The 16,596-nt window shown below is 38.9% G+C and overlaps 1 protein-coding gene across 1 annotated transcript in view; it reads left to right on the top strand.

The window, feature by feature from the left end:
• SHC3 (SHC adaptor protein 3) overlaps nt 1-16,247 on the top strand; it is a gene marked incomplete at both ends in the record, with an annotated part of 60,304 nt that extends 44,057 nt beyond the window's left edge. Inside the window, 7 exons of the mRNA XM_084305743.1 lie at nt 510-561; nt 6,656-6,782; nt 7,889-8,042; nt 9,260-9,356; nt 10,275-10,469; nt 12,795-13,090; nt 16,119-16,247. Of these exons, the coding sequence (XP_084161869.1) occupies nt 510-561; nt 6,656-6,782; nt 7,889-8,042; nt 9,260-9,356; nt 10,275-10,469; nt 12,795-13,090; nt 16,119-16,247 (1,050 nt within the window). The remainder of the gene's footprint in view (nt 1-509; nt 562-6,655; nt 6,783-7,888; nt 8,043-9,259; nt 9,357-10,274; nt 10,470-12,794; nt 13,091-16,118) is intronic.
• Between the last annotated feature and the right edge of the window lie 349 nt (nt 16,248-16,596).

Here is a 16,596-nt window from a genome sequence, read left to right as displayed (position 1 = left end):
AAACAGTACTTGAGCACCTCTGTTCCATACATAGTTGTAGTCAGTAATGTAAACACACCTGCTTGTCACCCATGAATAAACCTCATTGCTCAATATTTCTGAGGAACGGGGATGTCAGTGCTACTCTTTCTGCTGCAGAACCTGCTGATAATTTGTATTCTGAACCAAAATCTTTGAGTACTTGAAAGATGAGGACTTGAAATTTTTAATCCCTTCTAAATTAATCCTGACCCATATCCTACTAGATTTGTTTAACTGATTTTAAATGGCTTTGGTCTGAAGAAAGCAAAGTGATAGGATCAGTATTAAAACCCATAAATGTTTTTATAGGTTTTAAGTAGTGTACATCTGTAAAGTAAAACATGTCACATTGGGACTATGCCCCCAGGAGTACATAAACTCTCAACTGTGATAATTCAATATAATCTGTGCAAGAATTTTTTACATTTAAAATATGTCTCTCTTTTTTTTTTTTTTTTTTTTTTTTTTTTTTTTTTAATTTTTAATAGGATACAACTGACTATGTTGCATATGTAGCTAAGGATCCTGTTAATCGGAGAGGTAAGTTAGAAATACCTATCTGGCATTTACTTTCCTTTGAGAAACATGAATTATTCATGGTATAATTTAGTCTTTCTTTTTTTTTTCCCCAAGAAAACATAAATGCAGCCCAATAAAAAGTTGTCTTTGACAGAGTCATGGAATGACTGTGTAGCAATAAGAAGCTGCCATACGCAAGTTAGTTCTGAAATTTGGAACAGGTCTTTTCTGTAACTCATCTTCAAATATCACTTGGATTCTCTTCATCTCTTAAATCAAAAGCTTGCCTGTCTTGGCTGCAAGCTTCTAGGCAACAGCTAACTCATACCTACACTCAATCAAGATGCAAGAACTAAGCAGCCCTCTGATTAACTCCTCTGATTAAGAGTCTGAATCTGTTATGTCTAAGTACATGCCAAATTCTTCCTCATAAAATATTGTTTGTTGAAGTTTTATTCATGGAGATGCCTGGTTCTATTGCTTTCTCAGCAATCAGTCAGGTATTGGGAACCTCTTGTTGATTGTCTTCAAAGACTGAGATCCAGTGCAGAGTTTCAAAAATAATAGTACATTATAAGAGTGTAAATTACAGTGTGGAATAATAGATAAAGAACTCATTTCTGTTTGTAAAGCCGAAAGCATTACTGGGTCTTAATACTAGACGCAGAATATTGTATAATGTACCTGAGAATCTATTTATTATTCAGATTCATAGAGAAGAAAAGACTACTCCAAAAAACCAAACAAACAAACAAAAAAAAACACAAAAACAAAACAAAACAAAACACTGAAGCACTTCCAACAGGATTTTTGCAGAATTTAGACACTTTAGCTTCAAACCTGCAAACTCCAAGCTGCCACTGAGCCATGAGCATGACTAGTTCAACAGTTTTGGTAGCTTGTGTCCTTTAGTTATCTTAAGTACCTCAATGATCTGTTGTGATCATGTGCAGGAATGTCCAGACTTGCCAATGTTAACTCAGAAGTAGTACTTGAATATTAGTGAAACATCTAGAAATGTATGTGGAGTGGGAGGAAGGGAGACAGTTCAGCTCTTCATGGTGCTTCTTATGTTTCAACATCATGTGCCTTCCTCTTGAAAGGCTCATGCATGAAGCTGGAGGCAATACAGTGTGGAGCAGCACTCCAGCTGCTCTTGTTTTACAGCACTGATCTTCTGAGTTGGAAAGAAAGATCTTGGTGGCAGTGTAGTGGACTGGCATTGTAGCCTGACAGTTTCTTGTTATGCTTGTCTATCCTGGAATGAGGAGTCATCTAAGTGCCTGATATTGTTTTCTTGTGAAGCATTTATATCAAGCTATTTCTCATTTTTTAAGAAAGATTTGACAGATTGAAGTCTGTAGGTCTCCAGCTGCAGTTCATGTCCTTCATCCTTCGTATCATTTGTTTCTCCTTTAACTTTTCTACATTGTTTTAAAAATGTAGATAATGACTGTTATTTTTTGAAGTAATCTAATATTAATCTCAGCAATCTATAATAGAGGTTGCACTTTCCTATTCTTATTTGCTTCTGGCTTAATCATTAGCTGGTTTTCTCATTAGCCATTTTTGCTGCTGTGTAGCGATGTTATCTCAGGTGAAATTCTTTAATGCTGTAATCTTTCACCCTCCTGAGCCAGAGCTTTCCATAAGAGGTTTTCCCAATTGCATGTATACCTCAGAGGTGGCAGATCAGTGACTTTGCATGTGCCTAGTATTAAAACTCATTTTTCAAAAGGTCTAAGTTACCAAGGGTAAATTGCTGTGTTTTACCCTCACTGGCCATTCCATCAACCTTCATGTTATCTATAAATCACTTCAGAAGTGAGTTTGATTTTACTTCTGTATCTCACAAAAAGTGTTACTGCTGCTCTTCTTGACACTAGGACCAATGTTGTACTACAGTTTGCACATTCATATTAGACTCATTTACTCCCAAGGCTGGAACAGCTCTCTTCATGCTTTGTATTCTAGATCTAGATAGCTGTAGACTGTCTGTCTTCCACTGTAACCTACACAAGAAATCATCTCTGTGTGAGCCAAACCTTCTCAACCTTTTACAAGAAGCACATCTCCTACCTACTGAAAGTCCATTCACGTATCCAAGGAAACAGGTTATTCATTATGTCACCTACTGAAACTACTTAATGACTCATGCTTCATTTCAGCTCCAGACAGGTTTAGCAGTAAGCAATGTCGCCTCTTTATATGCCCTCTCTAGTTACAGAGTGCAAAAATTATAGCTTTCTTTAACCTAACTACTGTGGGTCCACTTTCCCAGAGATATGCTTGTACCTTATCTGGGACTGATTGTTCACCACCAACAACATTGGTGCAGAGAGTGTAAACAGCAAATATTCTGCTGCTAGCCAGGGATGTCAGCCTCTGCCTCTGAATATGTGGAGGGTCCTGGTTTTGGCTGTCAAGTCTACTTTCAACATGCATCCTTTTTATTACTACAACCGTAACAGGGTCCGCAATGTAGGAAGTATTGTTATTATTGCTCTTCCTTCAGCTTGAAATTTTGAAAAAAATTAGGAACTTGAAGAGAACAACTTGGAAACTTGGGGTGATAACCAGAACATGACAGAATGGTTAAGGTTAGAAGGCACCTCTGGAGGTCATTTGGTCCAAGCAAGGACAAGTAGGGACACCTAGAGCAAGTTGTCCAGGACCATGTCCAGAGGGTTTGTGAAGACCTCTAAGGAAGGAGGCTCCAGAACCTCTCTGAGCAACCTGTGTCAGTGCTCCACCACCCACACAGTAAAGAAGTTTTGACAAGTGTTTGAACTGTCTGAAATTCAGACAGAAACTCTTGTGTGCTAATTTGTTTCCATTGCCTTTTGTTCTGGCACCGGGTGCCAGAGAAAAGAGCCTGGCTCCATCCTCTTTGCACTTGCCACTCAGGTGTTTATAGGCATTGATACAATCTCCCCTATGCCTCCCCTTCTCTAGGCAGAACAGTCCCAGCTTTCTCTGTCTCTCCTGATAGGAAAGGTATCCTAGTCCTGTCATCATCTTGGAAGCCCAACATTGGACTCTTTCCAGTACATCTGGATATCCTTTGTACTGAGGAGCCTAGAACTGGTCAGCACTCAGGTATAGCCTCACTCCAGGTGCAGCTGAGTAGAGGGGAAAGATCACCTCTCTTGACCTGATGGCCATACTTTGCCTAATGCAGCCAAAAATACCATCAGCCTTACCAGCAAGGGCACAAGGCTGACTTATGTTCAAGTCAGTGTCCACCAGCAACCTCAGACCATTTCCTGCAGAGCAGCTTTCCAGCTGGGTGACCCCCGCCACGTCCTGGTGCCTGGGCTTGTTCCTCCCCAGGTGCAGGACTCTGTACTTCTTGCTGGACTTTATGAGATTCACAGAATCATAGAATCATAGAATATCCTCAGTTGGAAGGGACCCACAAGGATCATCGAGTCCAGCTCCTGGCTCCACATGGGTCTACCCAAAAACTCAGACCATATGACCAAGAGGATAGTCCAAATGGTTTTTAAACTCTGACTGGATTTTGCTACAACTGGGTCCCTGGGGAGACTTTTCAGATGCACTACTGCCCTCTTGGTGAAGAACCTTTTCCTGATATCCAGCCTGATCCTCCCCTGTTGCAGCTTGACTCCTTTCCCTTGGGTCCTATGACTGGTCACCAGAGAGAATAGATCAACTCCTGCCCCTCTACTCTCCCTCATAAGGAAGCTGCAAACCATGATGAGGTCTCCCCTCAGCCTCCTCTTTTCTAGGCTGAATGGGCCTAGTGACCTCAGCTGCTCCTCATACATCTTACCCTCTAGGCCCTTCACCATCTTCATCACCCCCCTCTGGACACTCTCCAAGAGTTTAATGTCCTTTTTGTACTGTGGTGCCCAGAACTGCACACAGTACTTGAGGTACCAGCACAGAGTAGAGTGGGACAATCACGTCCCTCAACCAACTGGCAATGTCGTGCTTGATGCACCCCAGAGTACAGTTGGCTCTCCTGTCTGCCAGGGCACACTGCTGGCTCATATTCAGCTTGTGGTTAACCACAACCCCTAGGTCCCTCTCTGCGGGGATGCTCTCCATCTTCTTGTCCCCCAGCCTGTATGCATGAGTCAACCACTTACCCCGGTTTCATGTCATCCATCAGTTTAGTGAGGGTGCACTCTATCCCATCATCCAAGTTGACAATGAAGATGTCAAGCAAGACAGGACCAAGTTTTGACCCCTGGAGTACTTCGCTCATTATTGTTCTTCAACTAGACTTTGCATGACTGATCACTACCCTCTGGGCCAGACTGTTCAGTCAGTTTTTGATCCACCTCACTGCTTATCCAGTCCATAGTTCAACTGCTTCTCTATGAGAATCTTATAAGAAACAGTGTTGAAAGCCTTACAGCAGTCCAGAAAGACTGATCCCCCCACACAACCGTGAGGCTGATGATTTCATTATAGAAGGTTATCAGGTTGATCAGGCATCATTTCCCTTTGGTGAATCCATGATGAATACTCCTGTTGTTTCTCTTGTCCTTCAGGTGCCTTGAAATGGTTTTCAGGTTTAACTGTTCCATCACTTTCCCAAGGATTGAGGTGAGGCTGACTGGACTATAGTTCCTTGGATTGTTCTCCTTTCTTTTGTTTAAGATAGGAGTGACATTTGCTTTCCTGCAGTCTTGAGGCACTCCTCCCAGTTGCCACAGTTGAACAAGGACTATGAGGTGACCTCACAATCACTTCTTTTTGCCCTTGATGTCCCTGGACAAATTTAATTCTAACAGGGCTTTAGCTTTTCAGAACCTGATCCCTGGCTGCTCAGACAATTTTCCTGTACTCTTCTAGGTTACCTGTCTTTGCTTCCACCCTTTGTAATATTCCTTTTTGTTTTTGAATTTGTTCAGGAGGTCCTCGTTCATTCATGTAACCTTGGCATTTTTGCCTGATTTTCTCTTTGTTGGGATGAATCATTCTTGAGCTTGGAGGAGGTGATCCTTTGTCCAGCTTCACTGGGCCTTTTCTCTCCAGGGCTTTATCACAGAGAACTCTACCAAGAAGAGATTCATCAGATCCCTACCAACATCCCTGAAGAGGCCAAAGTCTGCTCTCCCAAATTCCAGAGCTGTGAGCTTGAATTGTACCTTCCTCACTCCTCTAAGAATCCTGAATTGCACTATTTCATGGTTACTGCACCTAAGGCTTCCTTTGAGCTTCACATTGTCTTCCAGCCCCTCCTTGTTGGTGAGAATTAGGTCCAGCATAACACCTCTCCTTGTCGGCACCTCTATCATTTGAAGAAGGAAGTTGTCGTCAACACAGCCCAGGAACCTCCTGGATTGCCTATGCCCCACTGTTCTGTCCCTCCAACACATATCAGGGTGGTTGAAGTCCCCCATGAGGTCCACAGCTTGTGAAAGTGAGACTGTTTCTATTTGTTTGTAGAAAGCCTTATTTAATCAATCTTCCTGGGCAAGTGGCCTGTAATGGACTCTTAGTAGAATGTCACCTAGCCCTGTCTTCTTTTTAATCCTGACCCATAAGCTCCTCACCCATCCCCAGGTAGAGCTCCATGTGTTCCAGCTGCTTATTGACATAGAGGGTAACGCCCCTTCCTCATCTTCCCTCCCTGTCCTTCCTAAAGAGCCCATATCCTTCCATTCCAACACTCCAGTCATGGGAGCCATCCCACCACAGCTAAAATAAAATTAAAGTGGGTATAAAATTAATGAAAGCAAAGAAAGCATGGAGTAGTTAAGGTTGCTGTTGCTTTTGCTATCTACTTATATTTGTAATCTTATATTTGTAAGCTCAATTTAGAGCTCAAAGTTTTCACATAGCCTATTGCATTCAATTAATAACAAGTGTGAATTTTATGGAGTTTCCTATCTTTCTGGACTTATTAAAGTTGTGGAACTGATTTGAGCTCTTGCCTGTTGCAGTTACACACTATATCTATTTTATTTAACCTTTACAGTCCATTGTCTGAAATTCATCATGCCTGCTTCAGATTTTACTGAAATGCACATACCACAAATAGGCCAATTATGCCTGACATGTAGGTGTTTTGTCATAGGTCAGTGCATCCCGCTCTAATATAAAGATTGATTTGAATGTGTCAATCTTTTTCATGTAGCTTGTCATATACTGGAATGCTGTGATGGCCTTGCCCAGGATGTCATCAGCACCATAGGGCAGGCATTTGAGCTTCGATTTAAGCAATACTTAAGGTGCCCCTCCAAGATACCTACTTTGCACGATAGGTGAGTACGGTCACAGAAGACTGATAAAGAACCTTCTTTATTTTTACTTTATAAAATATGCTATGGACAAATTTGCTGGAGATGAACAGGATTTAAATGCTTCAAAAAGAGATTTCTGCTGAATTAGCAAAGGAGGGCTTGCTTAATGAATCTGAGAGGAGCAGAGTCATTTTAAAAGAATGGACTAAATATGGATTTCACAGTGAAATTACTCAAAGGATCACGTGTTTTCTATTGTGGTTAATATGCAGTGTTGTATGGCCAAGAATGAATATTATTTGTCACATTTTATCATTCTTGTTACTGTGATAGCAGCTCCGTCAATTTGGATGAAGTGAGCTAGAGTTGCTGGGCTTCCCAAATGATCAGTGATGTTTCACTATTTCTAGTATTAGCTGAAGTAAAGGTTTTAGGAATGTAATGTCTCATAGACAGGCTTTGACTGCATTGTTCTCTAGAGCAATAATGTCAGATTTGTTGGCTTTCATATGTTTAAAATGCTGTGGTATAGCCTTCTGTTTCCTTTAGTGATCTCTATTTTTATCATGGATCAGTATATGCTCACTAACATTAGAATAAATCTTGTTTCTTACATAAGGGTAAAATGAGCACATGGTGAATATTAAATGCTATTATTTCTATCTGGGAGCATTCTGTACTCACTTTGGAATGGAATAAATGACTGTTAAATGTAGACTGAAAGCACAGATCCTATCTCATGACTTCATGAAGTTCCTCAAGATTTACAGTGGTGATAGAACAGACATAATTAAAGACAATGTTTTAGGGCTTAGTCAGTCAATCAAGTAATAATATTATGAATGCTACTGTGAGTTTGTTTGTGGATTATTTAATGGTCTTTAAAGCTAAGTTTTAAAAAAAAATATATCATTTTTCAGGCTAAAGAATTTCATCCTTTGCAAAGGGAGATATAGATAAAATTTATCTAATCAGGGTATCTGCTGCATGATCCTGGCCAATGATGGTAGCTGAATTTTCAAAATAATATGCAATAGTGATCCTCTCACAGCCAGTCTTAACATGCTGAAAGTATTTGTAAGTGCTTTGCAAGTGACACACAAAATCAAGCACTCACTTTCTTACAGGGTGCAGAGTTTTGATGAGTCATGGATGGAGGAAGAGAGTGAGGCAGCAGAACATCCCTATTACAACAACATCCCAAATAAAATGCCCCCTCCTGGTGGCTTCATTGATGCCAGACTCAAAGCAAGGATTCCCACTGCTGCAGACACAGCTCAGGTCGGTGCATCTCTGCCCTCTTGCTGATGGATCCAAAATTTACATGCATACATACATACATACATACATATATATATATGTAAAATATACTATATATATATATAAAAATAATATATATATATATAAATATAATATATATGCATATATAAAAATATATAATATATAATATATATTATATGCATATGATATATGTATACATATCATATATATGTTATATATAATATATTAAATATGTGCTATATGTAATATATATGTTATATATTATATATGTTATATATATTATATTACACACATATATATAATTTAAATATATATATATTTAAGATGGATTTATTTGGAACATAAATGTGTGATTAGTTTCATATTTAATGGACATTGATCTAGGAGACAACAAATTAAGCATTTGAGCAAAGGGAGTTGAATTCTTCATGGTGTTAAAAAAAAGAAAAAAAAAGTTCAGAGTAGAACCTGGGGGTTACTACAGTTTTAAGAAACATATCTGTCTCAGAGAGTATGAATTAAGAGTGCAAACAAACTAGAAACTATTTGATACAGAAGCTTTCATACAATCTAATACAGTCATTGCTAACATTTCATTATGTTGATAACTCAGCAGCAACTGATATTTAGCCAGGTTCCTAGTTAGGTCTTTCATTTCACACTGAACTGAAGCCAGCTTGGATATTTCTACCAGCATTGCTGTCAGAGGTTTGACTCTTATCCATACAACCACTTAAGAGGAGTTTTGAGATCCAGTCCAACTCTGTTTAAATCTAGAGGGACCTTGACTGAAGAAAACATACTCCTGTCAATATCTAAGTGAGTTCCCTGGTACCAATGTGAATCTTTCAGCTCATGTTTTTGAGGGTGTTTAGGGTGTCTACTGATCCCTTGTGTGGTTTCTAAGAAATGGTTTTCCCAGCCACAGTTTGTCAGGGCTGCCTGTGTGGAGACAAACATATTGAAGGCAATGATGTATTATTTGGGATTGCAGGGGTTGATAAAAGCAGGAAGGAGGGAAGTTTTCATGAAGGTCACCAGTAATGTCTTACTCCTACACAAATGTTTTTCTGAGATCTATATTCTGACACAATAATGAATCGGAAATAAAGAGTGGGAGTACACAGAATACAGTCAAGGAAATTGTCCAAGCCACTCATAATATATCAGTGTTTTAATGGTAATTGCAATTTTCTTTGTACATGTGTCCATTCTAGTCTGCAGCAGGAGTGGGAAGAGAGCGGATCTATTACCAGAGTCGTCACTTAGGAGACAAATTCAATGAAGACTGGCATCATGAACCTGTTAAGCAAGGTGAGTCTTACCAGTTTGGGTTGTAATGTAGCAGGATGTCTTGGGTGGGCAAAGCACACAAATGTCTGATGCCTTGAAGACTTAAGTCAATGAGCTGCACTTTGTTGGTCCCCTTTGTCATGAATTTTGGTGTTGACATCAGTGAAAAGTGTTTGGTAAGTATTCCTGGATGAATTATTAAATGCACACCTTCACAAAAACTTATATTTTTCAGAACACTTCCTGTACAGATTTGCCCCAAACATTCAACTATCTAGCTTGTCTGAAAAGTTCATGGTATTTAAAGACAAACTTTTGGTCTTTTCATAAAATCCGACCCACTAGGATACGCACAGTGGATTTTCCAAAGGTAGGGTACAAAGTCAGAATCTTTTTAGGAATGTAGAACAATGCACATGTCTGCATATAATTTGGCCTCTACACATAACAAACACTGCATGATTTTAATATTGCAGTTTATGAGTTATAAGCAAACCACTTCAAAACATCTGTGTCAAATTTGACCCCTTCCACCTTTATGTGACAGCTTTGAGGTGTCTTGGTGGACCATTTCTTTTCAAATGCCAGAATACGTTGTCTGTTGTTAATGTACACTGATTTGGGAACTTTGTTTCATTTCATCCCCAATGAGTCCGCAGCTAATTTGAAACTCACAGTCTTGATTTACAAAAAACACCTTTTCTCCAGAATAATTAAAAATAAAATTCACTGAAACACTGTTATGACTGTTTTCAATGGCATATTTTTTCTATTAGCTTCAGCAGTTACTGTCTTTCTATCTTCCATTCCAGGGAATTTTAAACCTGTGGTGATGGGTTTTGATATTATCATCTGTTCATTCTAACAACATAATTATGTAAAAGATAAAAAATAAAAAATAAATTAAAAAAATAAACCACCATCTCTTGAATTTTCCAGGATCTCTGGATATTTATAGTGTGCCGGAAGGGAGATCACAAGTAACTCCAACAGCAGAGATGCCAACTTATGTGAACACTCAGCATATAAATATGGAAGCTCTGTTGGCACTTCAGGCAGATGCTGAAAGTACCTTCAGTGGAAACGCAAATAATACCAAAGAGAGTAGCCCAGGAAAGGATCTATTTGACATGAGTGAGTTTCCTTCCTTTTCACTCCCTTTCTAGCAAGAGACTTTATGTATTAATTCTGTATAAAAATAATCCTAAAATTCTCCAGATGAAATTTTAGTATCCCTAGTGAAGTCACAGTGAGCCTTAGAATTCATGGTGGTTTCATATCTGACTGAGATAAAAATAAGGGTAGCCAGAGATCTGAAGCTAATTTGTATTAGATCTGTGTTAAGCTGCAGTCTATGTTATCCATAGCATCATGCGTAACTGTGCCAGAAGGAAAATAAATTGGGAGCCCTGTCATGCATGAAAATGAAGGAGTGATTGACTGGAGAACTAGCTCCTTGCCTGTCCTGTGAACTTGTTTCTAGGAAGTCAATGCATACTGCATTTGACTTTGTGCAACAAGAAAATTGAGAGGTAAAAGTAAATTCTCTCTTCTTCCAGGTAGGTCTACAGACCTACCTAGCCATTTATTTTACCTTTGAAGTCAACTTTTCCGGACTCAGTGTCACAGCTATAGTCTTCAAATAAAGTTTTAAGCATCAGTCATAATTTTGATGCTGATGCTACCCATATACAAGGTTTTCAGTCATGAGCAGATACTTAACAAAAAGTATGGGGAAAGCAATTTGATGTATAGAAAACCTTCCTTGTTCTGTTCATCTTACTTCCTTTCAGTTGCTGACACATGATTTATTCAATTTAGTTCATATTATTAAAAGGCAGTGAGACAAAGCAGTTGATGCCTACATGTTATCTGTAAAATAACATATCTACATTTCTGTAATTTCAGTCTACATGAAACTGTCTTCCTGGCATGTTTTTGCTGAAATGTGTCTCTGTTTCTACAGCAAAGATTTTGAACTGAAAGAAAGGGGGAGGTGAGAAAGTTAAAGAGTGCACCTATCTATCAATATAGTTCTACAATGAGAAAAGTCTGCTGACTGAAATGATGGATGTTAACCTTAATTTCTAATAACCATGCCCTTAAAACATGGACAAGCTTACCTCTATACACATTCTTTTCCTAAAAATAAGACAAACTGATTTCTCATCTTGCAGCCTGCATTAGGCTTTATTGACCATTGGATCAAAGGGAAAAGCATTATCAGAAAGTATGTCAACTAGTCCAAAGTCAGTGGCTTGTCAAGCTAAACATGTGGAGTAGTGCAGGCTGTAATGTAGTGAAGACATACATACAAGTCAGATTTAAGAAACATACAATTTAGTTTAGATAATGCTTAAATCTGTGACGGCATACTATTTATCCTATCTCTCTGAACTAAATTAACTTCTCAGTGGCCCCACAAAAGCATGGCTATGTACTGCTAGCCTCTGAGCAGTCTACTTATAGCATGTGTGTTGCTTCACAGTACTGCTCTCCAGATGTTCTTCAGTAAGTCTAGTGGACTCAGAACAATGTGTCTTTTTAATATGTGCTAGATGGGCAATTGAAAATCTAAAAGTGCAAATAGCATGTGGTAGGTCAGTAGAGCCTATAATGAAACATACACTGACCTATTTACTATTTCTGTAAGACTGTTGAGATATGCAATGACACCTCTTTCCATTCCACTCTAGGGAAAGTAACACTGAGTTCAGGATTCAGCTGAAGTTTAAAAGATTACTTCCCAAGGGTTAATTTCAATTAGGTAAATCACAATAAAGGTGTTAACCTGTCTCTGTGTCCCAATGTCCTCTTCCTAGGCTGAGGTTAGGAGTAAGCTGAGTAATAACAGCGACTGATCCTTTCCAGACCTACCCATGGGCTGGAGACTCAGTAATGGATAATGAATATATAATAATGGATAATATATAATAATGGATAATATATAATAATGGATAATATATAATAATGGATAATGGGTAAATGAATATGTTCCTTGAAGAGAGACCAGATATGACTATAATGACTTTGGGTACCCATATTATGCAATTTATTTTAAATGAAACTGTCTGACGTAACCTGTAAGGCAAAAAGAGAGCTTTGCACTGTACCAGAGCACATAAATACAGATGTTGACAATGGCCATTACTGAAATAAAATCAGTACCTTTCAAAAGTTTCTGCCTATATTCGCTCTTAATTTTTATCACTGTCTTTGTGTGCATAACACACGTTTTTAACATATTACACTCTTAATACGTTTTACTACATGACAGATCAGTAAGCTTTGTAGCTTTGTAGTATGTTTTTTTTTTTTTTTTTTTAATTTCTTAAAGGAAAGTGACTATAACACAGAATAAATCCAGTTAAAAATGTCTAGAATATATATATATTTTTTTTTTTTCCAACATGATTTAACTCTTAATTATCTTGCACTTGTTTCTCTTTCTATAACCAGAACCATTTGAAGATGCCCTTAAGAACCAAACACCTGAGCCTGTGTTGAATAAATCCACTTCCGTTGAATGTACTAGTCCTCTTTTATCCAGAGCTGCTGACTGGACTACAATGGAAGAGCTAAGTACAGAGCCATGGTATCAAGGAGAGATGAGCAGGAAAGACGCAGAACAGCTGTTAAAGAAATGTGGAGATTTCCTTGTGAGAAAAAGTACCACAAATCCAGGTTCCTATGTGCTGACAGGCATGCAAAATGGACAAGCCAAGCATCTTCTTTTGGTGGATCCAGAAGGAACCGTAAGTGCTGATTACGGAGTAATACAGGCACTTTCTGACTTCTGTATTTTTTCTGAATATGTTTAAACTTGTTTACAGCTTAGGCACAACTGACCAGAATGACAGCTTAATGTAAGGTGTCATCACATCCAATACTCTCCTGATATCTAGTAGAAGACATAGTGCATGCATACATGCACATTTCAGGGATAGCAGAAGACCTCCCGCATAACATCTGCAGGAGGTCTCAGGGACCTGGTTCCCTATCAATGTCAAACTTTGGCCACTGCATTATTAACTTAGTCAAAAGTGTAGCTAAGCCCCTTTTTGGTCTTCTAGCTGAGAAGTTGCTGGCAACTGTGCAAGTTCAACCAGCATTTGTGCTGGGAATTTCCACATTATCTCTGTCAGTGAGGACACAGATCAGGCCCCCCAAAGCCATTATATTTTCCCACTCTTAAGGCCATGAGACGACTGGAGTAAAACTGTGCCACACTGGGGTAAAATTGCTACATCTGTTTGCTGCACAGGCACTCCTTTAGCTGATGAAGCCTCCCAGCCACAGAACAGCAAATGCAAAGAAACTCCTGTTTTTACATCCATCTGTCGTGCTTCTGGGGGAGATGATCCTCACCAGAAAGAGCATTGCCACACATTTTATTCTTGTCCCGTGGTAGCTGACAGATAGTAACCCCTCTTCCTCTCTAAAGGACAGCTTTAAAAGCTGGAAAGTAAACTCCTGGGAAGGAGGTGGCTGTTTAGCATCTATTTCATCTGAGAAGCCTGCAGAAGGAAGACCAGCAGCAGAATTATGCTGGTCCTGCATACTACCACACTGCAATGGCCACAGTACTTGCCAGTCTACTTACTTACCTTCGCCACACGAGGACAGTCAAAGAATGTTTTTAACACTTTTTCTGCGCCATCAGCCAGGTCCCGGGCTTGGCCAGGAAGCCAGACCCTATGCATCTCTGGGAGCAGCCTCCTTCTCTAAAATGTTGACAGCTGCTTTGTGACCCTGCAGGTCTCATAATTCCCCCTTCAAAATAAATGCAGAAATAGCTGCTACAAGGTGCGGACATGTCCCACCAGGAGCTCTGGAAGCCAAAAAGTAGATGTGATATCTGCTGTTCCTCTCGCTGGCAGGGTTTTACCCAGGCCTGGGACAGTTCCTGTTCTCCATCTCAGCAGGGCTCACTGGGTGTTTCTGCTGCTCTGCAGCAGCTTCAGCTGGCTTGGAAGGCAAAAGTGACGACAGTGTTTTCATATCTGTATTTAGGTTAGCTGAGCTGTCTGTGTGATTTGTGGGGTCCTGCCACAGCTCCTCAGCAGCCTTGTTTGTGACTTGTCAGAGAGAAGAGTCGTTCATAAAACACTGGCGTGAGGCAAGCCTCAGCAGTGCTCCAGTGGCATGTGCTTTTCCTGCCTGGCCTCTGTGATTATTTGTAAAAACTGGTTCATAAAGAGTGCTTGAAAGTCAATTCACACACAAATTATCAAGTGGCATGTTACAACTCCTCAAGGTGTGTTTCCAGGGCAGTTAACTGTGCTGCCACTTCTGCTTTAATCCAGCTCACAAAAGATCTCTAGTTTAGATAAGGGATGCGTAAAGGTGAGTACTGCAGGTTTTCTACTGGGTTTAGGATTGAAGCTTGAGCCGTGGTGATGATGGTGCATACTACTGAGGGTGAGAAAGCTCTCACTTGAGTTGAATGGGCTGAAGATGTGTTAGTTTGAATATAGGTAATGAAAGTTCTTGATGTTTTAAAGATATCTTAGTTTTGAAAAATATAGCTTTGAATAATTATAGAAAGTAATGTTTAAAAGTAGTATGTTTGAGAAAGTATGAGAGCCAGCTGGTTTTCTTCAGCAACGCTGCTAAATGCAGACTCAGTAGATAGTATAACTTGCCGTTGGTGTTGTTTGCTACTTTCTTTTCCTGTGACGTTGTGTCCCAAGTTCTCGTAATTTTGCCAGAACTTTATTGTGAAGATTGAAATATTTCAAGCGGGGTGCCCACTGCAGCATAAATTGTTTTTTGAAAGTTTTAACAAATTTCATTATCTATTTTCTATTCTATGATTTTTTAGAAACATTCAAGGAGAATAGATGCCATTTTAGAGCAGTGTTCATACCATTTTGCTTGAGACATTGTAGAACTATCCCAACACAAAAGCATTATCACAACTTTGCTCTGCATGTGGAAGCTGTATGCCGTAAGTTATTTTAAACATAAGAAGGAAATGTTCTGGGAAGATGAGATTATGTAATTAAAGATAATAAAGATTAAATTAAGTTAATTAAAGATGTTTTTTAATATTAATTAGGTCTTGGCCTACCCTAACTTTTGACTGTTTTACCTTGTAATATCAGTTTTCTCTTATTGCAGCTGTAATAATTCACTTAGCAGGATTCCAGTGCAGAGTACTGGTAAATGGACGAGAAAAAAATGACATTCCCTACCCTAAAGTGGTTCACTTTCAAAGGCCCAAGCATGTACCATGCAGCACTGTGCAAACTCAAGCCAAACACAAGTGGTGGGTGGTTCACTTTCAGAGGAAGGGAATTTCCCAGTGTACGCCAGAGGTGTTTTTTTTTTTTGTTTTGTTTGTTTGTTTTTTTTTGGCATCTCAAGAAGAAAGGCTTTGCTGCGGAAAACACAAAGATGCTGAAATGCACAGAGATGTTCTGGCATCCCTGGATGGATATCCCTTTTTAATAAAAAGGTGAAAGAAGTTAAAATGAACCTGTAATTTCTTGAAAAAGAAAAGTTGGTCTAAAAATTGAACTTACAGTGAAACAAAATGTTGTATGGAAAGCAGACTAGCTCATAGATATTTTGCTGAGTATCTGTTTGGAGAGACTAAGGAGAGTCAGAGACAAACACACAGAGACTAAACAGCCAGATTTCCACTGCTTTTGATGAGAGAGTGATCTGTCTCAAATACGTAATTAATGGTACATTTTTATTTTTAGAGAATTTTGATGCAAAGTTATGAGAAAAAATATTTTGCTCCTTAACTTGTTTTCTTGCATCCTTTTTTTGAAGGTTCGTACAAAAGACCGTGTCTTTGACAGCATAAGTCATCTCATCAATCATCACCTTGAGAATAATTTGCCAATAGTTTCTTCTGGGAGTGAACTCTGCTTGCAGCAGCCTGCTGAGAGGAAACACTGACTCCAGATAACTCTTAGTTTTTGTAACTTGCAAGTTATAACTTGTGGAAAGTGCAGATCTGAAAACATGTATGTAAAAAAAAAAAAAAAAAAAAAAAAAAAAAGGAAAGAAAAGAAAAAAAGAACACACACAAAACAAACAACAACAACAAAAACACACACACACCATATTCCCATATGTTTCACCAGTATATTTTCTTTAGGTTTAAGAAGTTCTATTTCAGACAGTTTACTTGAAAATTCTCAATGCTTTATGTGGACTTGAAGTCACAACAGAAGGTTTTCTTAAAAATTAATTTCAATAAAATTGTTCTGATCCTCAATTGTGAATATTGGTAGTGTATATATAC

This window comes from Netta rufina (assembly GCF_964035555.1).
Source record: "Netta rufina genome assembly, chromosome: Z".
Taxonomy (NCBI): domain Eukaryota; kingdom Metazoa; phylum Chordata; class Aves; order Anseriformes; family Anatidae; genus Netta; species Netta rufina.
Note: the sequence above shows the minus strand (reverse complement) of the source record. Positions and strands in the feature narration are given on the sequence as shown.